The sequence below is a fragment of the Filicampus tigris genome, chromosome 22, assembly GCF_054856515.1.
Source record: "Filicampus tigris isolate MCC_2025a chromosome 22, RoL_Ftig_1.0, whole genome shotgun sequence".
Lineage (NCBI taxonomy): Eukaryota > Metazoa > Chordata > Actinopteri > Syngnathiformes > Syngnathidae > Filicampus > Filicampus tigris.
Window position 1 is genome coordinate 2,084,498 of NC_141238.1, and position 23,870 is coordinate 2,108,367.

The 23,870-nt window shown below is 44.4% G+C and overlaps 3 protein-coding genes across 14 annotated transcripts in view; 2 read left to right on the top strand and 1 right to left on the bottom strand.

The window, feature by feature from the left end:
• Positions 1-23,870, bottom strand: part of LOC147126408 (N-acetylglucosamine-1-phosphotransferase subunits alpha/beta-like) — a 66,214-nt gene that overhangs the window by 10,664 nt on the left and 31,680 nt on the right. Inside the window, exons 27-34 of one of the 3 annotated variants that reach the window (XR_015084759.1) lie at positions 22,904-23,004; positions 22,535-22,638; positions 21,303-21,871; positions 17,644-17,761; positions 17,539-17,572; positions 17,424-17,459; positions 16,228-16,331; positions 4,868-5,019 (exon numbers count right to left, since the gene is read on the bottom strand). Coding sequence is in view for 1 of the 3 variants with exons in the window: in XM_086022402.1 (XP_085878528.1) it covers positions 22,987-23,004 (18 nt within the window). In the remaining 2 variants the exon portion in view is untranslated. Of the gene's footprint in view, positions 1-4,867; positions 5,020-16,227; positions 16,332-17,423; positions 17,460-17,538; positions 17,573-17,643; positions 17,762-21,302; positions 21,872-22,534; positions 22,650-22,722; positions 23,005-23,870 lie in introns of those variants that run through there. The other 2 variants (XR_015084758.1, XM_086022402.1) reach the window with 2 other exon arrangements.
• mybpc1 (myosin binding protein C1) lies at positions 399-18,885 on the top strand. 10 transcript variants are annotated; one of them, XM_086022422.1, is made up of 31 exons: positions 399-612; positions 3,277-3,303; positions 4,621-4,692; positions 5,824-5,871; positions 6,426-6,467; positions 6,870-6,911; positions 7,279-7,389; positions 7,720-7,868; positions 7,946-8,063; positions 8,145-8,193; positions 8,644-8,700; positions 10,143-10,309; positions 10,379-10,511; positions 11,364-11,488; positions 11,574-11,679; positions 11,763-11,929; positions 12,019-12,184; positions 12,266-12,372; positions 12,453-12,589; positions 12,677-12,836; positions 12,913-13,017; positions 13,088-13,276; positions 13,773-13,907; positions 14,010-14,177; positions 14,255-14,343; positions 14,427-14,622; positions 14,698-14,837; positions 14,918-15,077; positions 15,336-15,472; positions 15,554-15,740; positions 18,222-18,885. In XM_086022422.1, the coding sequence occupies exons 1-31, from the start codon at positions 591-593 to the stop codon at positions 18,317-18,319; spliced, it is 3,609 nt and encodes a 1,202-aa protein (XP_085878548.1). In that variant the 5' UTR covers positions 399-590; the 3' UTR covers positions 18,320-18,885. The 10 variants fall into 10 exon arrangements, with proteins under 10 accessions (XP_085878548.1, XP_085878542.1, XP_085878541.1 ...); XM_086022416.1 differs by lacking the exons at positions 4,621-4,692; positions 5,824-5,871 and adding an exon at positions 16,862-16,900 and having other exon boundaries at positions 17,020-18,885; XM_086022415.1 differs by lacking the exons at positions 4,621-4,692; positions 5,824-5,871 and adding an exon at positions 16,862-16,900.
• Positions 19,763-23,827, top strand: chpt1 (choline phosphotransferase 1). Its single transcript, XM_086022434.1, has 8 exons — positions 19,763-20,191; positions 21,309-21,456; positions 21,527-21,668; positions 21,740-21,824; positions 21,931-22,062; positions 22,131-22,289; positions 22,505-22,630; positions 22,837-23,827. Exons 1-8 carry the CDS (start codon positions 19,952-19,954, stop codon positions 22,951-22,953), a joined length of 1,149 nt encoding a protein of 382 aa, XP_085878560.1. The 5' UTR covers positions 19,763-19,951; the 3' UTR covers positions 22,954-23,827.

The window sequence follows — 23,870 nt, forward strand, 5'->3', positions numbered from 1 at the left end:
GCCGAGGAGGCGTATTCTAGCTTTGATCCTTTTTGAGAGTAACTAGTATTTAAAAATATCAAGTTTCTTGGTAAAACACACACTGTCAGTCAAATGTTTGGACTGGTTTCTCTTTCAATAGCAAGAAAAGTGTGTCCAAACCTTGGCACGGTAGAGTAAATGAGAGGAACTAGCTCCACGCATTATTTTTGCACCGCCTTGCTACCTTCAATCCAAAAAGCTGGCATGGCAGCAGATGGGTTGAGGACGGTGATGCTCACTGTGGGCCAGACAGATCTTGACTTTCCGCAAGAGAAGAGAGGTGGAGCGTGCCATCTATCTATATAAGGCCTGAAAGCCATGTCCCTCCTGGATCTGTCACTGTTCCTCCTCTCCTCCCCCCACCGAGACCTCCCAAACGTACCCCTGTGCTCTCCTCGTCTTCCATCACTCTCGTCCCGAGTGCGCCAACGCTCTCTCGCTCCACCTGCCGCCCCCCCTCGCTGCTGGACTCCCCGCGCCTCGTCCCGGCGACCTCCTGTTGAGTCCCACAGCTCGGAAGCTGCGCCTTTTTTTCCGACCGCCTGACACTTCCTGGGACGCGGCTCAAGATGCCAGAGCCCCAAAAGAAAGGTAGGGGTGCAGAAAGGATGACTAGGAGTAACAGAGATGACCGTTTCAGGGTCAAACAAAAGTTAAGGAGGGATATACATGAATTATTTCAATTTTGGTGTTGTGTGATTGATGCATGCATGCATGGAATGCCAAAGCAGCACGATCCGAATGAAATGTTACTTCTGAGGTTGGGGACCGTGCTGCAGAAAGGGTGGCTGGACTTGGGGTCAACGATACAAGTGGTTCCAGTTGTCTCCCAGATGATTAATGACAAAGTCCATATTAAACTAGACACCTCATCTAAAACCATCCCTTGGTCCCGCCCTCACTTTGGAACCATGACATCTGTCATCTGCAATATCCCATCCATCAACATTCCCCTTTAATCCACGCCTGTCTGTCATTATGCGATGGTGTTACTCCTGCCTTCTCCATTAGCAGCTCAGACATGTCCACGAAGGGTACATTCAAAGCTGTTTTGGGGAATCTTGGAAGCGTCATTCTCACTGATAGTCGATATACATAGAAACCTGCCGTCCTCTGGAGGTCCCTTGATTGGGACCATCCATATATTCTTTCCGTCCAAACGATGGTGCCAAAGTAGGAGTGGATGCAATGAGCTGACTGAGCAACCAAATATCAGTGCAGATTCTTGTTGCATGACAAGTGGTCATTTAAGTAGTACCGTACTAAAAAGGGATTGCAGCAGCGAACCCTCACTTGATGGCTTTACAGTTTTATAAGGGAAACAAATGGCTTATTTCACAGTAATAGCACTTTTTTTTTTTTGCTTCCTCCTTGCAGGAATTGTCACTGGCCTCACATGTGAACTAAAACAAGACATGTGAGGCTTCAGTTTGTCATGTAAGCCGACGACTGGGCGGTATTGGATTGTGTAAAAGGCCATTACAGGACTGATCTTAATTGAGAATTCGGTGCAAGAATGTCTTTCCTGCTTAGTTTGCCTCAGCGTGTGCATCCACTGATCCCCTCAGAGACAGCCAGTGAGAAGCATTACCCAGAAATAGCTGCACATCCCACAGGAGATACTGTAAATGCGTGCAGAAAAGTATTGTTCTTCAAATGGGTCGGACCAGCTGTTGTTTTAGACGCCCACCCCCAACTTTGGATGCCGAACAGGAGATGATAGGTCGCCAGAGTACCTCTTGGGGCCAAGATTCTTGTCCCTGGAATAGTTTGGAATGAGCTCACTTTTAATCCCCATCCCTTGTTCCCTGCCATCTCCCTCCACTGACACCGAAGCCTCCACCCTCCACCGACAACCACACACACACACGCGCTGGCCAGGCTCCAGATCTGACAACCCTGCAGCTACTTTATACATCACTCAAAGGGCAGCCACCCCTTTTGACCCGATGCCCAGGCGCCTTCCACTACTGTCCTCACCTCTAGCTCCTTTGTTTTGGGTTTCACTCGAGGAGAAGCCCACAGCGTCTTCCCCACTCGACACAGTATTTATTGTCACAGAGTTCAAACACTCCCTGGGCTCTCTCCTCCATCTCATGTTACACAACAGGGCTTCATAAATCATGAAAGATTGTCAGTTGACTTATTGGAAATGGGACCTCATCCAATTCCAATGGCGGGATCGATCGTTTTAAGTCACATACTGAAGCTTAGGAGAAGCAACGGTGGCAATAGTTGGAGCCTCGGTGAGCCGCTTTCTGTCTGAGCGCCAGCACAGGCAACAGCTGAAAATACCTGCAACCTTGTAAGCTGAACTGGGAGACCTCAGAGGTAAAACAAAACCTTTCTGCACCCTCATTATCTCCGAGCGAGCCTCGTTCTGGGCCGCATGATGTGACCCTGCAGGATTGCGCTGCAATGGCCAGCGACACATTGTTTGGAAGCAAGCGTTGCGGCTAATTTGGGGTGGTGGAATGCTGACAGGGAATCATCACAAAATTCAGGGATAGCCAAAGCTGAGACGGCAATGGAAGAAGGTGGCTCTCAAAGATAATACACTCTCAGCAGATGTGCTTTAGATACAGTTGAGATCGCTGTGTGGACTGGCTACACACAGCTGACTGTCTCCAAGCATCTGATGTGTCATATCATAGGCTCTCAAGGAGAAGAATGAGGTCCAAGTTAGTACTGAATCCATGCCAGACAAAGGTCACCAACTTTCATATTCTTGCATCTCATGTTTGTTAGCACATTGCTGGTGTTTATCTTCTCCACTAAACCTCGGCCGGGGAACTGAGCTCCAAAAAAACATGTCGCCTCCCATGGATTTGGTATTTTATGATGTGTCTTTGCGCAAGACAATAAACACCTAAAGAAAGGTTAGGTGACTCTCATTTTCAATGTTACAACAGACCAAAACATATTCCCATCCGAGCTATCAGAACCAGAGGCAAGCCCAGATGTACAACTCCCTTGCACCATTGGACCATCTCCCATGATTCTGTGCGCCAATAACCCTCTTATACTGCAGATCTGAAAGGCTGTTTGGGGTTTTAGATGTCGCATCTTTACACCTTTGTGTGGTTTCATTAGCTTGGTTGGATGAGGCGCAGGGCGAACAAGTGGTTTGTCATGGCGCCCTCCGTCCTAATCAGTTAAGACTATCGGGAGTCAGTTAACAAAATAGGTCAGTGTGCTGCGCATCAAATACTTACAAACTGCTTTGTAATGGCTATCTCCTTTTTCTCCCTTTAGATGAGACGGCAAACGCACAGCCGGAAGGTGAGTAGCCAACGGCAGGTCCCTGCTTGTCAATTCACACCCTTCGACAATGATCAGACACACTCAGACTTGGCTCTGGTTGGGTAAACATATAGCTCTGGGCCATAGCTCAACTTACGGGGCACAATGATGGAGATAGTATCTTTGAGGAACGAAAAATGACGCCTCTAAATTTTCTACCACTCATCCTGTTTAGGGTCAGCTAACGGTGAGCTAGGCGAGGTAGACCCTGGATTGGTCACCAGTAGATTGCAGGGCACATACAGACAACTAAACAATAAATTTATAGTGTGTCTAGAGTATGTGGAGAAAACCCAAGCAAACACTTAGGGAAGAATGAATTCCGCACAGAAAGGTCCACGCCAAGGTTCAAACCCACAGCCTTTTGCTAAACACATGCTCCATTGCGCTGTCAAGCTTGATGGAACAGGTTTTGAACCAACAATCACATCTCTACCCATTTGGCCACTGCTGACCTAGTATCTGAGCCACACTCAAAAGAAATATTACGATACAAAGTCTTAATAATCCAATGGCTAACAGAAGCTCTAATAATGCCTTAGTGTAGAGACAGAAATAGACTCCAGGCCTTTCTGACTTTGCAAGAGATGACCAGACAACATCTCTCAAAGAAGAGCCCATAAACCTTAAGACAAGTTGATTCTCGTAGACAATATGGATGTGCTGCTGTGACCTGCAGTGACGACCACCGAGCTGTCAGCATCTCTGACATTCTTCTCGCCCGCCAGCTGATCCCTCGCTGTTGTTTCAGCTGACGTGCCGGGCCGCCCTATGTGAGGGCAAGCGGGTTGGGGGTAGTGGGCGGCAATCGGCTTTTTGCCGCCGCTGGGATTTGACCTTGGAGCCGCAGCATCTTGAGGCTCATGGTTGGAGAAGTTCTCCGAAAGCCTCACTAAAAATATCTCTGGGACTTTTGCGGAATAATTACAGCAGTGGCTCAAATGGGTGACCCAAGGATGACTTGATGATTACCAGTGCTAATGTTTGAAAACTAGCCAAGTATTGCAGTAATCTGTAGTTAACTGGGAGACTTAACTACATTTGAACATCATTAATACAAATCAACACATGTACATTTGTAAGACGTAAATGACATTGTTGGTGTTTGTCGCGTGAGAATGCTCTGTATCAAGTATAATTGTGTGTTGCCTGTAAGCAAGTGTGCGTAAATGTGTTTATTTTGTGTGTCGCTGTGTATTTAGTGTACACGAGAGTGCAAGAGGCACGACACATGCTTTGAAAAGCTTTGTGCTCATCCAAATCCATCCGCCGCTTTATTTGTCACGTTATGTTCAGAAAGTGTTGCACCAGACACTAACGGTGCCCCGCTACTTCCTGTGATTTCCCTGGAGGTCTCTCCACCCCCAGGTGGGTAACCTTGACTACCCCGATCCTCAATTCTTCCACCCTCCCCCCACAACTCACGTCACGTGTTGGTTTGGGGTGTGCCATCACATGTATTTTCTTCTATTTTCAATCCACTTTGTGAGGCCTGCAGCTTCTTTGTGGAGGAGGTATGATTGTGGTGTTTTGTGGTCCTTACCGTGCTGCGCTCCCTTGCACTTGTCCTGTGGCTTGACGCTTTTCACAGTGAAGACGTTTTTGAGATGTTACACTGTTTGCTCCGGGGGAAGCAGGGTGGTAGGTGTTTAAAGTAGGAGTGATAGGCGCCAAAGGTAGGTGTGGTAGGCAGGACTGCAATGGGAACATATCATACAGGTCAAAATCCCAAGACTTAAAGATGGACTAAAAGCATTTAGTCTTAAACTGGAAAGAATCCTGTAAAACCTATGGACGCAATTCATATAAAAAGGTGAGTCATGAAGTTTTCCAGGAACAGGAATCTGAGGAAGGTTGGACAAAGCTGTGTGACATTATGGTTTCCTGGTGTCTGTTTGTGTAAGCATTGTATTATGCAGGTGCATCTCAATAAATAAGAATATCGTGGCAATCTTAATTCATTTCAGTATTTCAATTGAACAAGTGAAACTCATATATTGATTCACTACGTAGTGTCAAGTTTTATAGCTGACAGCAGATGAAAACCCCAAATTTCCCATGAAAAAATGTGAATGTTAAAAAAGATTTTTAATTAAAAAAAAAATGGGTAGGGACTGCAATTGGAAAAGTACTTTCCTATGTGTTTGATTAGTCTGTATAATATGAGTTTCACTTTTTGAATTGAACTGCTGAACTAAACGAACTTTTCTAGATTGAGATGCACGATATAGTTATTGCGGTCGAAAGACGCTTTTATTGCACGTTTGGCACTTGCAGAGTTGAACGCACAACACCAGGTTGTCGCTTGAGAAGCTAGGAAGAATGAGCGCAATACAGATCCACTCGTGATCTCACGCCACCACGCTTTTTTGCCATTTTGGGGATTTGCTCTGAGGGCTGCATGTCATTTCAATGTCACCCATCTTGCCTGCTATTGAAGGATTTACTCAGTGTTGCTAGGTGGGTACATTTGTCAACGAACGAACACCTTTATTGCAGATGACGACGGCGTCACAGCCACTAGTCCGCCCCCATCAACCCCTGCAGGTTCGTAGCCAAAAGATGCCCATTATTTATAGGTATGGCTGATCTTACCGCGATAACTAGAAGCTGAGCCACAATAAAATTTCCGAAGCAGTCAGGCTATAGGTTACAGTATATTACTTTGATAAATATAAGGTCCACGGTTAGCATGTCTTTCATCTGGGATGGACACAGTATGTGTAACTAGTATGTGTAAGATGTATGTTAGTGCTCTGACATACATGCAGTAACAGTAAGTGTGTGTGACGCCGCATCGGCCTTTACTGGACAAATAAAGACGATGCAAAACTGGTATTCCATGTGTATGATACCGTGTGTATGCATACTGTGGATGCTTACCGGTTGCTTTTGAGCCAATATAACTAAATGTCATCCTTTCTTCTTGGTGTGACATGTTGGAAGGGTGGGAATAGAATTCATCTTCCTAAAATGTAGACTCAATAACAGGCATCTAACAGCAAATTTTCAATGGTGGGCATCGAGAGTGAGTTGAAACCACCTTGTATATATGAGCCGACCCTGATAATTTTCCGTGATGACTGTGCTTTTTTTCACAGAAGAAGCCAATTCACTCAAGAAACTCTCAATTGAGCTGCCTAGTAAGATGCCTCTGTTCAGTCCCAATACAGCGTTTCTGACCAACGCGGTCGCCTTCTCTAAATCACTAAATCAAACAAAACAAACAAAAATAGAGCATAGGAAACATGCTGGTAGACATGTTTTTGGTGTGTTTGGACAGCTTTTAGTAGTACAACAGAGAGAAGTGGGGATTTCTCCTTGCTAACAAATTAACAGTCACCTTTTAACTCAAGATTACACTTTCAATTTTGCCCTTGGAGTATTTCCCTTCAAATAGAAGATACAATCCATGGTCAATAGTCCCCTTCCACCCCCGAAAACTAATCGCTTGGCATTTTTTGTGTTGGCGTGTGCTTGCTACAGCGGACTTTACAGTACTATTCCCGCCAATATGCTGTAAACTTCTCTTTGTCTTTATTTAGATGATAGCGTACCTGTTACCTCCATGGGGAGAAAAGATTCAGGTAATTGAGTGGTAGACACAGTCACGAGAGATTGTTGATATTGTTACACACACTAGGGACTCAAATCGAGAATAGTATTGCTTTTATTAAGATCCTCCGTCATCCTTGTTGGACATCCTATGAAGTAAGTTTTGTGTTCGATCATGTCTACTTCATGCTTTCAATGTCGCTGAAACTGCTGCTGCTGGTGAATGTGATAAAACGTGTCCAAGTGTGTGTCGTCGTGTCTATGCGTGCCTGTCTGCGTGGTAGGGCGAAACAGTGCCAACGTTGGGTGATGGTAATAATGTTCGGAACGAAAATGATTGAGCTACTTTCTACCCTTTAAAATGTACAACTGTATGCGTTTATTCTCAATGTGAACCAGTGTGGTCTTTGGGTGAATCCCAGCCCCCAGAGGAACTGGAAAAGCCCATCGAGACCCCACCGCTGTCCACCCTGCTAACAGAAAAACCCGTGAGCGGCATGGTGACAGTCGGTAAGCATAGTAAAGGAAGAAAACAAAACTGCCACTACTAAAGGTTCTTGTGAGTGCATTGGCTAGTTAAAAAAAACCTCTAAGTGAACTTCTGTTGGCTTTGAGTCAAGATGTTGTCAAACAGCCTTTCCTAAACTAAAGGTCAGGACCCACAATGGATCCCAGTTTGTTTTCATATGCATCAGTTCACGTTATGACAATACATTGAAATGCCTTTTACGAGGTTTGGGTCTGAAAGACGAACCAAATGTTTGGGGCAGGAAATTGCATACCTGAAAAAATAGTATTCACAATAACGTCCACGTTTGTCATTTTGGCTGTACGACTAAGGTGGGGACATCACCTTTGTCGCCAAAGTGGAAGCAAAAGACCTTCTCCGCAAACCCACCGTCAAGTGGTTTAAGGGAAAATGGATGGACTTGGCCAGCAAGACAGGGAAGCACCTGCAGCTCAAAGAGACCTTTGATCGCAACACCAAGGTAAGAATTTACCTCGAGCGTCCATCAGATAAAACAAGTACTTCTGTGATGCTGTCGATATGTGTCTCCTCGGACAGGTCCACACATTTGAGATGCAAATTATCAAGGCCAAGGAGAATTACGCGGGCAATTACAGGTGTGAGGTCAGCTACAAGGACAAGTTTGACAGCTGCTCCTTTGACCTGGAAGTGAAAGGTCGGTTAAAGCGCCAAGCAGGTGCTCTTGTCAAGACACACAATGAGTGAGTTACTGTGAACATCTACCGCTGTCTTTCAGAAGCTGGGGGAGCACAAAATATTGATATTCGGTCCGCTTTCAAAAGGAGGTACTGCAAGAACACACGTTGATATTGTGGAGTGTGTAATTCAGTATGCAACACAAAGGTACAATCTTGTAAATGCATACAGTATGACATGATACGATTAACAACAGTTGTATCATTATAATCAACCCACCAACTCAAGCGCCTTTACACAATTAAAGGCCAGCTCTGATATATTAAATCACCCTCAAACAATGTGTATGGAAAGGCAATACAAAGCATCCTCATGTCATTGCGCCGTCACACTGTGGCACTGTGACCCGGGACGCAAGACTTACACAAACCACCTTGTTTCAAACCAAAGACATAAGACTGAGTTTTGTGTAAGCACCAATCATTTGTTAGCTCACAGCTAATACATTGATTGAGTGTTAGCTTTGTGTTGCTCTTTTAGCATTGTTTTCTTGTGACTGTCTCATTCAATCCTTATTAATCTCTCCCTGTTAACAACAGCAGTGAAGGCCAAGAAGATGCAGGGGAGCTTGACTTTAGTGCTCTCCTTAAACATAGGTGAGAATCGTATGCACTTCCGCCGAGTGGATGTTGCCCTTTCTTCCAGTATTGGTTTCATGTGCTTCCTTTGGCTTCCTTTGAAAAATGATTCATATGATGCCACCCTTTGAATGGCGAGCCTATGTCTAGCACGCTTCTCTTGGATTGCTCAAAATAACCACAATCATGCCTATTTAAGATAATGCTAAACGCAGACACGACCAGATAAATTATACATTTATTTTGGGCTTGTCTCTTCTTCTCCCCTACATATTCAGACATCAAAGGTTAGTAGAGCGAAAACCATAGGTATTAAAAGCATTAGACCTTACTGCGGGTGAGTACTGTAATCTTGTCAAGTCCCCAGCATGACGGGGGGCTCCCAGAATTGGACGAGCACAGAGTGTTGGCGTACAGTAGCTTGGTAACACTTCATTTGAAAGCAACATTCTGAAGGGCTCCTGCTTGCAGTCGGCAATGATGGAAATGGTCTTGGAGTACCGTTTCCCCATTGTTAAAGACGTTCTAGTGAGCCAAAGAGAAATGATGCGGTAAAATAGTGTTATCACTACATTGTCATTCTATTTCAAGTGAGAAATACAAGGCAAATACAGCCATGTTTATTTCGGCTTTCCACATAATAATTGCCTGAAAATAAACAGAAAGAGTAAAGAATGGAATAACGTTTTCGGATGCTTTTCATCTTGCTAACTTTCAGACATTTGGAAAAATGTCCACAAAAAACGGAATTGATTGAATGTTCTAACGCAAACGCTGCTCACGTGCAGATCAGTGAGTTTACTAACCAAGATCTCACATATCTAATCCGACACCAACCTTTAAGATTCTAACACTCTGCGAGCTTCCCTGACTGGATCAATGGAATGAGCATAAAACAAAGGAATGGGCTAGGTAGAAGGAAAACCAGTTAAACAATGTTTGTTGCAGGGAAGAATAACTTTTTGGGGGAAAAAGGGAGCAAGAAAATAAGAGCACAGACAAGAGAATGACAAGAATGATCTGATGTAAAGCACAGACGTGAATGGTAAGGCCGCATGAGCAGATCAGCAGAAATACTACGTACTTCAGTTCGGTCCGATTGATCATTTTCAAAAATTCTGATGGCCAAAAGTGCTCAAGGTTACCAAGACATGTTTAAACCATTCTACTTGTCGGTAGCCATAAAAACGGGTCATTGTAAACAAAAAAACAACAAGCCGGTCATCCACTTCCAATGGCGAGGTGGATGTCCTCTAATTTTTTAGGCTTTTAGCACCAAAGATTCTTCTCCAAAGATTGAGGTAGACAATGCATGAAGCCCATCCCTTTGTGTGACATGTCCTGAGGAAATAAAGGGGACTGTACCGTACAGAATCTCACGTTAGAGTTCAAGTTCCTCAAGACATGTTACAAACACCATCCTATGACTCGGGTCCTCACACAATATCCAACACCCCCAGGGAGCATAAACAACAGGATGACACTCCCGAGGTGGACGTGTGGGAGATTCTGAAGAATGCCCGTCCGGATCAATATGAGAAGATCGCCTTCATGTATGGTATCACAGATCTGAGAGGCCTGTTGCGCAGAATGAAGAAGATTCCCAAAGAGGAGAAAAAGAGTGAAGGTAAAGAAGGGTTACCAGACATTGTAATTCCAGAGAGGACTACGCTCACATAAATGTGCCATTTTGCAGCCTTTGCAAAAAAGCTGGACCCTGCATATCAGGTGGATAAAGGAGGGAAAATCCGCCTTGTGGTTGATCTGACCGACCCCACGGTCGATCTGAAGTGGTACAAAAATGGACATGAGATCCGCCCCAGTCCCAAGTATGTATGACGATGTCACCTATCGTGTACCCTAAACGTCAGCCCTACACACAAATGAAGAGCATTTCTTATGATGCCATTCATTTGTGGAAATATGTCCTCCTTTATCAGTTGTCTCACCAATGTCTTCTCGACTTCAATGTGGCTCTTTTAGTTTCCATGACTGCGGAGCTACATTTGAGTGATAATATCACATGTACTGTTGTGTTTAATTGCTTTTTGTCTGCCTCTGTACAGGAAAGGGTGGTACCTCCCACACAGGTCTTTAACTGAGTGTGGCTTTGGCAAGAGGGTAGATATCGGGGTTTTGAAAGCTGTTCGTGTTGCGAGTTCTAATAAAATACAGTTCAAGAAAGTGAAGAATAATCCCTTCAGAGCGTCACCTAGAAGAGATATGATGCTAGACTTGCAAAGAAACCTAATTTGAAGTCAAAGCCATACCAAGCTAAAGCCATTTGGGAGGCTATTGCTGTGTTCTGGTGTCATCGCCAGCGCTTCCTGTCGTTCTCCTGGTTGACTAGCACCCCCAGGCATGATGTCTCTCTGTCTATGTCTGTCTGTCTGTCTGTCTGTCATGTCATGATGCTCCTTCCTGTCTGCCATAATCAATTCCTGCACACTCTGTGTGCTCTGGCCCTGTTCTGGCTGCACTGCTGACCTTAAGTCAAAGGAAGTAAGTCGATTCGTCTGTCAAGCTACCTCCTTTGTGTTCCACGTTGCGGAGTTAGCTGTTGTCTGATCTGATGTGCACGATGCATGTTGAAAAACAGATTAGACACTTCCCTATTTTACAAAGACTAAAAGTTGACCAAGCAAGCTGTTCAATCAAGCTAACTAATGGATCACATTCAGGTATATTTTTGAGCACAAGGGCACCCAAAGGATCCTGGTCATCAACAACTGTGCTCTGAACGACGACGCAGCGTATTCTGTCGCAGCAGGAGATGAGAAGTGTTCCACAGAGCTGTTTGTCAAAGGTAATACAAGCAAAAATGTTATCTAGACCCTTGGTGGACTTCCATCAGTTTTTTCTTCAGCGCTATCAACATTTCTTGACCACAGAATTGCCAGTCAAGATCGTTAAAGGTATTGAGCCTGTGGCGACCACGGTGAATGAGAGGATCGAGTTGGAATGTGAGGTGACAGAGGAAGGAGCTCCGGTCAAATGGTAAGATGATGGTGTAAAACCATGAAAAGAACTGTGTAGAAACGTTGTTTTCCTGAACCACAGTTGAATGCTCCTTCCCTCAGGATGAAGAATGGTGTTGAGATTCCGACAGGGGTTCGATCCAGATATCGAGTCAAGTGCGAGGGAACCAAACACTACCTGGTGATCGACGACGCATCCCTGGAAGATACCGGGACTTACTCCATCATGGCTTCTGGTGGCTCATCCGAGGCTCACGTACAGGTTGACTGTATGTAAACACGGATGCTTGATTCGCTTGTTGTTATCGTGGAGTGGCTTCGTGTTGCGCTGTGATAGTAACTTAACTCTGGTCATTAGTGAAACCACTAAAGATCCATCAAGACCTTCAGGATACAAAAGTGATGCTGGGCAAGCCTCTCAAGCTGCACTGTGAGATCACTCCAGGAAATGTCCCAGGCCGATGGTACAGGAATGGACAGCTGATCCAGGAAAACGACCGCATCAGCATCGTACACAAAAATAGGTATGGCCTCATTTTTGGACCTAAAAAAATGAATGGGCATACGTATTAAATGCGGAATAACATCAAGGTGTTTTTTTGCAGGGTTCACGAACTTTCAATTGAATCAAGCACCCTTCACGATTCTGGAGATTACACTTTTGTACCTGAGGGCTACTCACAAAGTCTATCTGCCAAGGTTCATGTCATAGGTACGTTCCAATAAGGCTCATTGGTTTGAGATGACAAACAAGAAAAAACACTAAAGAATTTCATATACAATTTTCTTCAGACCCTCCAAAGGTGCACCTGGAGGGTTTGAACTTCGTAGACAACACTGTGACAGTTGTAGCAGGAAACAAAATGCGCTTGGAGATCCCCATCAGTGGAGAACCAGCCCCCAAGGTGGTGTGGATGAAAGGTGAAAGGGTCAGTATCTAACTTTTGTCTGCAGCCTTGTTAGATTGTAATTCACAATGTCTGAAATCATTGGCCACCCACAACTCACTGTCACAGGTTATTCTTGAGTCCGGCAATCGTGTCCGAGCTGAAACATATGTTGACCAGACAAGCCTGACAATTGACATCACGGAGCGCGAGGACACGGGCAACTATAAATTAGTCCTTCAAAATGAGGCGGGTGAGGCCTCAGCTAGCATCAAGTTGAAGGTTGTAGGTAAGAGACGGACAAAAAAAAAAGTATTACGTGCTTTTCCACAATCTCTAAAACTTCAAACCACCTCTTTCGGCAGACATCCCTGATTCTCCAGAAGCTCCTTTGGTCCCTGTTATTGGAGGTGATTGGTGTTCTATGACGTGGGAGGCACCCAAATATGATGGGGGTTCACCAATTTTAGGTAAATGTCAAAATACCTACCTCACAGACATATTGTGAAACAAAAGAGTAAGTATGTTTGTCCTCCACAGGCTACTATATTGAGAGAAAAAAGAAGCAGAGCTCAAGATGGATGAGAATTAACTTTGACCTGATCAAAGAGACAACATACGAGCCCAAGAAGATGATTGAAGGCGTGCCATACGAAGTGCGGATATTTGCAGTCAATGCCATTGGGGTGTCCAAGCCCAGTGAACCATCCAAAGCCTTTACCCCACTCGGTGAGTCATACAAATGACCCCTTTAATGTCACCCAGGACAATGGATCAGCTTCCCGTTGGCACCGTCTATTTGAACACAATGTCACCAGCATGAAATGCGTTTTAAGAGGCTGTTGTCATTTTTTTTTTAATCAGAGTTCAGGTTGAATATAAGTTTGTGATGTGCCCTTGGAACCCCAGGAACGCAGCTGTTGCCTCCCGTTTCACAACCACCATCCAAAGCATTTAACTAAGATTTCCATTGGCCACGCAAGAGCTTTAGAGGATATTAAAAATGTCTTTATAATGACTGCCAAACCATCTGCGGATTATAGGTTTAGGAGATTAGGTCCATGAAAGAGTTCAGTAGGAGTGAAATGATTCCGAATAAAGAATGGACAGAGACCAGAGGTTGGCAGACAGTGAGGCGCCTTGCTCATGTGCTTGTGTGTTGATCTTGTTTGGGTACGCCGTCACAAAAACAAAAGTCTGATGAGCAATATTTGTATCCTCCAAGCGGTGACCAGTGAGCCCACCATGCTGGTGGTCGATGACGTGACTGACACATCAGTGACCATCAAGTGGCGTCCCCCAGAAACCATCGGAGCTGCTGGTCTCGATGGGTATTTAGTGGAGTACTGCCTTGAAGGATGTAAGAAAGACCACTAACCCACAAACAGGGATTCACTCGGCTATCCTTGATAACATTTGAGAAACGCAAGGTTGAAAAGAGGACATGTTTCTTTATTGACAGCTGATGAATGGATACCAGCCAACACTGAACTGATAGACAAGACCAGATACACGATCACAGGCCTGAAACCTGATACTAAAGTCTTCATTCGAGTCAAGGCTGTCAATGCTGCGGGAGCCAGCGCTCCGAGGACCACTCAGCATGCGATTCTTGTCAAGGAGGTTATCGGTAAGAAAAAGAAAATTGAAAGTTGCCGCTGAAAGATAATTGATGTCTTCAATTCTGTGATGTACATCCTTCTCAAGAACCACCCAAGATCCGTGTCCCGCGACACCTGAAGCAGACTTACACTCGAAGAGTCGGGGAAACAGTCAACCTTGTAGTGCCATTCATGGTAAGGCGGTGTCAAAGTCCAGTCCTTTTCCAGGCATCATTGAACATAATTTTCCTCATACCCCCGCGACAACATCCATATAGGGCAAACCTAGGCCGAAAGTCACTTGGATAAAGGACGGTCAACCCTTAGATCCTGCCCACGTGAGCATCCGGAACACGGACTGTGACAGCATCATCTTTATCCGCAAAGCAGAACGCAGTCACTCCGGGAAGTATCAAATGAAGGTGCAGGTAGAAAACCACGTGGACTCAGCTGATATGGACATACAGATCATAGGTAAGGAAATGAAACACGTAAAGAACATTTTCACGACCAAACCGTTGGCTCATTTATCCAATTCCTTGCTGTTAGACCTACCTGGGCCACCACAGATTGTGACAATCGAAGACGTCTGGGGAGAAAATGTATCGCTGTCTTGGACTGCTCCCAGAGATAATGGCAATGCTGCTATTACTGGCTACACCATTCAAAAGGCAGACAAGAAGACAATGGTAAACACTGAATTGGAAGAAATCTGCAAAGTCCAATTGCTTGTTCATCACATTTACACATTTTGATGTGCTGAACATAGGAATGGTACACGTGCATTGAGCACTATCATCGCACCTCCATCGCCATCACCGAACTAGTGGTCGGTAACGAGTACTACTTCAGGGTCTATTCTGAGAACATGTGTGGACTTAGCGAGTCGGCCACCCAAACCAAAAAAAGCGCCCTTATCGTCAAAGAAGGTATGAGTTACAAAGTTTTCTCTGATAAGGACTGGTTTGTGGAGGTTTTTGGGGGGTTAGTCAGATGACCTTGAAATTCTTTTTGTAGGAACAATTTTTACAGAGGTTGGTGTACACTGGCCCTCGCATGGTGATTTTACACTAATAGCTAATGCTAAACAAAGAAGCATTTCCCTTTCCCTCATCACATGGGTGACTGCTCACAGGATAGCACTCGGTATCATGCACAACCCCATACCTTTACTCTTCCACCCGCAGACATGAAGTTTAAAATCTTTGAGTTCAATGACCACGACTTCAACGAGGCCCCCAAGTTCACGCAGCCGCTCATCAACACGTTTGGCATTGCTGGCTACAACACCACTCTCAACTGCAGCGTGCGTGCCCACCCCAAGGTAGGAATTGGGCAAGTTAGAAGCCACCAAAGAGTGACATGCAAAAATGAGTCTGGTAACCTGACCCTGTGTTTGCCGCAGCCCAAAGTGACCTGGATGAAGAACAAGATCATCATTGGCGATGACCCTCGCTACCGCATGTTTAGCAACCAGGGTGTGTGCACGTTGGAGATTAGGAAACCAAGCCCTTACGACGGCGGCATGTACACCTGCAGGGCCATCAATGACTTGGGAGAAGCCCAGGTGGAGTGTAAACTGGAGGTCAAAGGTAAGTGTGGACACAGAGCAGACACGCACCACTTCGTACTTTCGGTTTCCCAAAATAATCATTTATAAAACTACCCAATGATCCAAAAAGAGCTGTGGGAGGCCAATTCAATGTAGGTACTAGTGTTTCAAATGTGTGTTGTGGAAAATCCAAAGGTCTGGCGTGTAAGAACATGTAAGTATCTGTTGTTTTTTGTCACAGGAAATGTCCAAAGATAAAGTGTTAAATGATGTCCACGCATATCCATGAAGACATTCTACCCAGTTATCTTTAAAGCCTTCTGATGGACTAAATGGTTCCAAGGCTCGTTTATGCTCCGCATTTGTTAAACATATACGTAAGGACCAGACGTTGCAGTAACACTGCGTGGGGGGGGCTAGTGTTGAGGATGGAAGTGAATCATTTTCTGAAATGTTGCCAATGACGCCAATGAAAAAAACAAAACATGAACTGACCTTGTGGTGTGATCTGCAATCTTTCATTTTACCTTTGACTTAATAGGGACATTATTTATATGTCCTCCATCTTTGCAATGTTTCTTCTTCATGCTTGGGAAAACTGAAGATCCAGAGCAGTGCCCTCTTACTCGACCTATGCAATGGTGTGACAGAATTAAAAGGGTGGTGACCGTGTATTTTTGTTCATACTACGAGCATAAATGAGCCTTTAGTCGTCAAGACAATCAAGCAACATGTCCAATGAAAAGCATATATCTCCACCATGTGTTGTTTATCTTTTGATCCAAAATGGATACAAAAAAAAAAAAAATTAGAGATATTTCATGCTTTCATTGGTTGGTAATGACTGCTTTTTTGCAAATGTACCTTTACATATACAGTAAGTACGCGGTTAACCTCAAGCTAACATCATTGATGTAAATGTTACACCAGCAGGTAGCGTACACAATCAAATGTCATTTCATGTGTCAAATTTCACCTTTAAAAAGTTCCATCCTCACTTCTTTGACTTTACGGCGTTTTTATCCACAGTAGTGCCACTTTCATTTGTTAACTCCTCATATAAAAAGAGCTCAGTAATCACTCAGCGGTACACCCCCTGGTGCACATATAACCCCATGTAAACATTTTTGTTAACCCATATTCTCTTCTCTCTCCCCCCAGTCCAAACTCAAGAATTATGAATGTTTGTTCTGACATAAGGTAAGCTTTCATATGGATCTGGCATATGAAGCTTATGTCATTCATTATGCATCCCGCCGTCAGCCTGCTTCCTAACTTTGAGTTGCTGGTTGGGACTGCGGCCGCTATTTCCCTTGCAGGAAGTCCCCCTTCTTGGAAAGAACGTCGGCCATTTTAATATAACGGGATTTGCATGAAGCCTCATAGCTGGACTCCTTTACAAGTCTATTTTGTATTTCTCACCGGTTGCCATATAGTGACTCTTGAGTGTTGTGTACAGACGACACGAGGTGAGTAAATTGCTTGCTAAACAGAAACAACAGTTGACATCCATTTTTTTTTCCTCATGGCAGCCCATCAGAACAATTACTCTTTGGTGCATAAAAGAAGATTTTGTTCGGGTCTTTTCTGTGCTGGATGATTTTGTTTTTGGCAAAGTGGCTGTATGTGCGAAGCCTCAGCTTGTGTCCCAATTCAGTTCTACTTTGTTTGCAATGGTTTAAAATGGTCTACAACAGCAAAACAAGTAAAACTAACAGCTTACTTTTGATGGAATCTTGCAATGTAGATGTGCAGCACACTGCAAAAGAGTTAACAAAAAAAGTTATAATATTCTGTTAATCGTAAAAAACAAGAATATACTCCTTCATAGCACTTACGTAGCATCCAGTGTGAATGTTTCATCATCTTCTCCTGTCATACAAGCATAAAAAGTAGTTAAACATGACATAAAACATTCAGTAAAATGAAATAAAACTACTCACCCTCTGCCCCAAATTAGGGTTTTTTCAAGGGCCCATCATCAATTTGAGTCTAGGCAATTCTTCAAAAAGGAGTCTTCAAGCTGTTTATACCCACCCCTAGTTGAAGTTTTCTGTCAAACTAAACATAAAACAAAACAGACTTGCACATGTATTTAAAACAACCACATAGTCTCTGCTAGCTTCATGCTAACACATAATGGTAAATGCCATAGATGGGCTAATAAAACTAGCAGACATGTTGCAGTGGACCAGTAACAGTTGACAGGTTGTATCAAAGTACTCACAGGCATATCAAGTATATTCTTTAACCTCAATGGAGAACAAATATTGTTATTGTGGTTCATTGTGAAGCTATGACTTTGTGGCACTTTAAAATCATTTCTGACAAATGCTGCTCACTGAGCTCAAGTCTCTGCTGGGTTTTTGGACAAACCTTTGGGGCTTACAATACACGAAAAAAGCAGAACTGAAATGGGACAAACCACACCTTCCTTTATGCTACAACCACTTCCGTCTGTCCCTGCCGACCTGCTCACGAGTGTCACTTGTTGTCCCCCCCGACCCCCCACCTACCGTAGGAGGGTTCACCTTCTACGAACTCATGCAACGCGGCGTGCCCCTCCACCTGATTGACAAGTACATGACGGAGACGAAGGTTGTCGAACAACACAAGTAGAGACTTGTTGAGCTTTAGCTGCAAAATGTGTTGCCACGAGTGACGCCCCTCTTCTCTCACCTACACCCAACCACTACGGGAGGCCAGCAGCCGGGAGGCGGATGACGGGATGGAAGGGTATACGGGGGGAGGAGGGCGCACTGGTCTTTGTGTGGCATGCTGTGTCACCCTGTTTTTTATTTGTACGTCTCAGTCAGCTCGGATGCATGTCAGCAGCTCTTTTTGTTTTGGTTATGTGTGAAAAAAACATTAAGAATACCACACTACAAGTTCTTTTTTTGGTGGGAGTGGAGGTACTCTGTAGGGGGGGGCATGTATAAACAAATGTTTGTTTTGTCTTTGTATGGCATCTGTGAAGAAAAATGCTGGATAAATGAATGTGTCGATGACTCGTCTTAACGAGAGGGCAAAGAGGATGAAAAAAAAATGTGGTTTCTTCTGCATGAAATCTTGTCATTTTTTTGGATTCATATTGGTGACTTGGGCAAGAACTGAAGCTCGGTCAACATGTGCATGCCTTTGTAATTATGGCCCATGGATTACAATAAATGGCAATTTTAACTATGGCACTGTTTTCTGAATACCTAAAGAACTATTTTACCGTTTCAATATATTTTGTTTATGGAAGTGTCAAGTGCTCTGTTTGAATCGGATTATCTATATTTTGGCTGTACACCAAAAACCCAATAATCTAAAAGTCACTCTTTTTACAGCAGAAGTTTTATTTCTTAACACTCTACTTTATATAATTGTGAACCATGATCACATTATGCAGTTAGAACATTAAGACTGTGCTTTAAACATGGACAGTTGAGTTCTTTCTTGTGATGTTCGCAAGCTGAGCCGTGATTGGTCGTTACCTGAGGCCTCCGGCACTGTGATGTCATTTTCAGTTGCCAGCAAGTTGCTTATTTCATATTCCACAAAAGCAATATTAATCATAAAACCATGTTTTCATTAGTGTGGCTGCACAGAACATTATTGTAAAGAAAATATTTGAGTTTACTTCCCCTTTAAGATATGGCAACTAAGCAGTAGTTTAATAATAGTTCTTAAACGTTCAAAAGCAAAACCTTTGTGTGCCGCTAAAATCAAATGAGCCTGCATTACTTGTAAGAATCACTTATCTAAAAAAAATAAATAAATAACAAAAGACTAATAGAATAAAAGTCACGCAATTTTGTTGGCTAACAATTTAAGATCAGAATTCATGAGATTTCATTACCTTTTAACTAACTACACAAAGTAGAAAAATTACGGATTTATATGAATGATAATAATACCGGTGCTATTTCTAAAGGTGGACTCTCATTATTGGCAGCTTTAAAAAACAACCTTACTATCGGTCAATGCGCCGCTGTTTTTTGAAAATTAGCGGGGGGTAGCTGACATGTAGCGGAAGTGACCTTTATTTCAGTTGTCCCACTTCCGGTCCATGCTCAACCCTGTCCGGAACGTCATCGCCCGCTCAAGGTGCGTTCCGCCTTGCAAATAGCCTAAGCACATTCGCCTCCCTCTACAGGCCAAATGCGCTGCTATGTTTTGGGCTTGGTCGAGAGAAGGTAGCCGATTTTGAGCCCCTTTCCCTGGGATCCTGCGGGAATTCGTCACGGTTTATTTCGAGGAGAAACGATGGCCCATGTCCTGTGGCCGGAGCCGCTGTCAAGCGCGCAGCTCAAGCGGCTGGAGGACCACAAGTACAGCGCTTCGGGTCGCTCCCTGCTGGAGCCGCCTTGCCAGATCTACTGGAACTGGCTCGTCCAGCAAATCCCGACGTGGGTCGCACCGAATACGCTCACCATCGTCGGCCTGCTGGTCAACATCGTGTCCACGCTCCTGCTCGTGTTGTTTTGCCCCACGGCCACGGAGGAGGTGAGTTGAGGTGACTTTGGACAAAGTTTCTACACCGGCACTCGCTCGCGAAATCAGCTTGACGCATTGAGTAATTTAATGTCAATTTGACTATTTACTAAATATGTGTGAATTAACTCATTTAAATAATTTGTTAACAGTAGTAAATGAGCGCTAGTGGGAATTCGGCGTTTAAATGACTATTTGAATTTGCTTCTATTTGTGTTTAATTACGGGATTTCATGGTTGCGATGTGTAACCAAGTGTCAAACGAGCCGTGATTGCTTCATTGGATTAATCTTTCGGTGACTGGATCTCAGACAATTGCATCTATTTGTTTGTGCAAATCAGTCGATCGATTATCAAAATCCGTCATCAGTGTGAGGTTCATTCTTGCAAAAGTGGACCGGCGGTTGTCCGCCAATCATCGCTCATGTGACGCCGAGTAGCTGGTGTCAAAACACGGCCAACCCTGAGCACAACACTGGCCCTGTTCATTGTTGTTGAAGCCGACAAGCAAACACTTATTTTGCCTCAAGTTAGCCTAGTTGCTAATTGTCGCCTGCTCCCTCAACCGACGTCAGCACATCTAATCTGGCAGCACCTTTAGTCTTGGATAAATTACACACATGCGCTGGACCAGTCCAGCCTGCTTGTTGGGTTAATCACGTTTCTTGCTTACAACACACTCAAAGTCCACATTTTATCTGTTTGACCGCCTATCTGCATTGATTATTCACCCATTAAGCTACAAACACTATAGTGTATGATGTTGTACTTTATTAATCACCGCTGTCCAATAAAAAAAAAAAAAAAACTGAAGTACAAAAGGTTTCAGGTTGAGATGTACTTTGGAGTTGCATGTTTTCCAATTTACAGCAGCACTGTTTAAAGTTTGTGCTTAACAATTGTATTGCTGTTTTTTCTTTCAATTTAGTTTGACGACTTTCCTTTAGAAGGGTGGGGTTTGAGTCAATTACTTAAGTTATTTTTTTTTTTTTAATGCAATTTTCTGCATTTTCTTACTTCCTCCAGAAATAATACATGAATTGGGGTTTGTTCGGCCTCGGTGGTGGGGGGTGGGGTTGGGGTGGGGGGTCTGCGCTCAACTAAGTACGGTTCTGCTTCTTACCTTCAGGCTCCAGCATGGGCTTTCATCCTGAGTGCTCTGGGCCTGTTTGTGTACCAGTCTCTGGACGCCATCGACGGCAAGCAGGCCCGCAGGACCAACAGCAGCTCGGCCCTCGGCGAGCTCTTTGACCACGGCTGTGACGCCGTCTCCACAGGTGCTCCATAATCCACTCTGGAAGTTTTCCACACTCCTGTTAACTGAGGTGGCGCGTCGTCTCGCTGCAGTGTTTGTCGCCGTGGGAACGTGCATCTCCTGCGGCATCGGCAGATACCCCCACTGGATATTCTTCTGCGGCTTCATCGGGATGTTCATGTTCTTCTGCGCCCACTGGCAGACCTACGTGTCCGGAACCCTCCGCTTTGGCCTGTGAGTCCGCCGCTCGGGCGCACGCCGATCCGCGCCGGTCCACCTCAACCGCCGCTTTCTTTTCCGGGCAGGGTCGACGTCACCGAGGTGCAGTTTGCCATCATCGCCATGTACCTGATGTCCGCCTTCGGGGGGGTGAGCCTTTGGCAAACCACGGTAACTAATCCGCCTTGTTGTAGAAAGATGTCCTCCCTTGTAGTTGCCTGCATTGTCGTAAAAATATTGTCACAAACAAGGACGTCTTCAATCTGTTGTTTTGAAGTTGCCCCTCATTGGATTGAAGTTATACATCTTCCCCATTGTGGGCATCATCGGCGGTGCCCTCTACTCCTGCCACAACTACTTCCATGTCATTCTCAATGGCGGCGTGGGTAAAAACGGCTCCACTGTGGCGGTAAGCTGTGCTGAATAACCTCAGAAGGTATGGCGCTGCACAAATAAACAAACATTGACGTTGCGCAGGACACCAGCGTGCTGAGTCCCGGTTTACACATCGGCCTCATCCTCACGCTGGCCTTCATCATCTTCAAAAAATCGTCCAGTCATCTGTTTGAGCACCACCCCTGCCTCTACCTGCTCGCCTTCGGCATGGTCATCGCCAAGATCTCCAACAAGCTTGTGGTGGGTTCTTCTTGAAATTGCTTGTTTCTTCATTGACGCTCGTCAGTTGGGGCGTTTTTTTTGGGTTTTTTTTCCCCCATACTCAAATTGCACAAAATGTTTTGGCCATTTCCAGGCTTCCTTCAAAAACAATAGGCATGTGACAGGACTGTAAAACTCTTTTCTGTGGTGTGTCTAATAATGACTAAAATAATGCTCCCGCCCCCCTCGCACAGGTGGCGCATATGACAAAGAGTGAGCTTCACCTCCCAGACACGGCCTTCATCGGCCCGGGCCTCCTCTTCCTCAACCAGTACTTCAACAGCTTCGTCGACGAGTACATTGTCCTCTGGATCGCCATGGTCAGTTCCTGGTATTGCACTTTATAATCAGTCAAAACGGAGCACTATCAAAACTTCAGAGTGGACTAGTTGTGTGAAAAGTACTGAAACATTTCAAAGGTGAACTTGCATGCAAATGTTTTGAGGTCATATTTAAAGTCACCGTAGGTGAGAACCTCCTCGTTTCTTCTATACCAATGAATAAATGAAAACTATATGGCGTTTAGGTGCTCTCCCTGGTGGACCTGACACGCTACTGCACGGGTGTGTGCCACCAGATTGCCGGCCACTTACGCATCCGCGTCTTCAGCATCACAACCACTGGCCCCGCCCACCGCGACTGACAGCTTGCCCGGCGGGAGGAGGCGGGCGGAGACTCAGACCTCTCCCCGCTCCTGAAATCAGACAACGATGACGAGAAAAGACCCTGCACCCCAAGCCTTGACCAAGTGACCACCTCTGCCTAAATTGAAAAAAAAAACTTGCCCACCAAAGTAATGCTCCAAAACAAAACAACTCATCTGATATGCCAAAGTTTTTTTTGTTTTTTTTAAACCATTTTATCTGTAATTGTTTGTCCAAAAAGTGACTTTACGTCACCCATTTTATTTTTAATTAGTCCAGTGAATGTGACTAAACGCGATCGACCGGGGATTGAATGAGGACAAAACTGATTTCCAATGAGGTGTTTTGGTCAGCAGGCTATGTGAAGCGTTACTTTTCATCTCATCGCCATTTGTTCTGCTTTCTGACTTCTTCTCCCTTAAGGGCTAATAATGAATGTTGTGATTGTATACAATTCAGCTGATGTCGCCTTAATTCATTTTGTTGTGATTAAAAAAAAAAAAAAATTGACTATTGCACACCAAACCAACTTTGTAACGCGTTTTCCACTGAAAACTGCAATACAGAAGCTTCCCTCTTACCGACAGTTTTTCTCAGATTGATACAGTTCTCCTCCAGCTAGTACTCTGATATGCTTCTTATTTAGGTTGACGGGGATGAAAGGGATTTGTTCTTCTGTGGTACCGCTTTACTATTTTTAGGTTCCGTTTTCTGGTTTGTACTCTGGAAAGTAACATCGGACTTTGTTTCTATGACAAACTATGTATTGAAATGTACAACCGAGATTTTTCACTGTTCACTGCAAATTTTTACTAACAAATACATGTGTGGGAGGGAGGAGGAGTTTGTAATAAAGAAAATATTTTTCATGCATTGACCTTGTCGTGCTTTGGCAAACAGCAGACAGAGAGCGATG

Bases quoted from the DNA above. Each gene is read 5' to 3' on its own strand.
- mybpc1 (XM_086022422.1), top strand. From the start codon at position 591: ATGCCAGAGCCCCAAAAGAAAG. The intron at 8,701-10,142 runs GTGAGAATCGTA...CAACACCCCCAG, and splicing joins AGTGCTCTCCTTAAACATAG to GGAGCATAAACAACAGGATG. The intron at 10,310-10,378 runs GTAAAGAAGGGT...GCCATTTTGCAG, and splicing joins AGAGGAGAAAAAGAGTGAAG to CCTTTGCAAAAAAGCTGGAC.
- chpt1 (XM_086022434.1), top strand. From the start codon at position 19,952: ATGGCCCATGTCCTGTGGCCGGAGCCGCTGTCAAGCGCGCAGCTCAAG. The intron at 20,192-21,308 runs GTGAGTTGAGGT...TCTTACCTTCAG, and splicing joins GCCCCACGGCCACGGAGGAG to GCTCCAGCATGGGCTTTCAT. The intron at 22,631-22,836 runs GTCAGTTCCTGG...TATGGCGTTTAG, and splicing joins TTGTCCTCTGGATCGCCATG to GTGCTCTCCCTGGTGGACCT.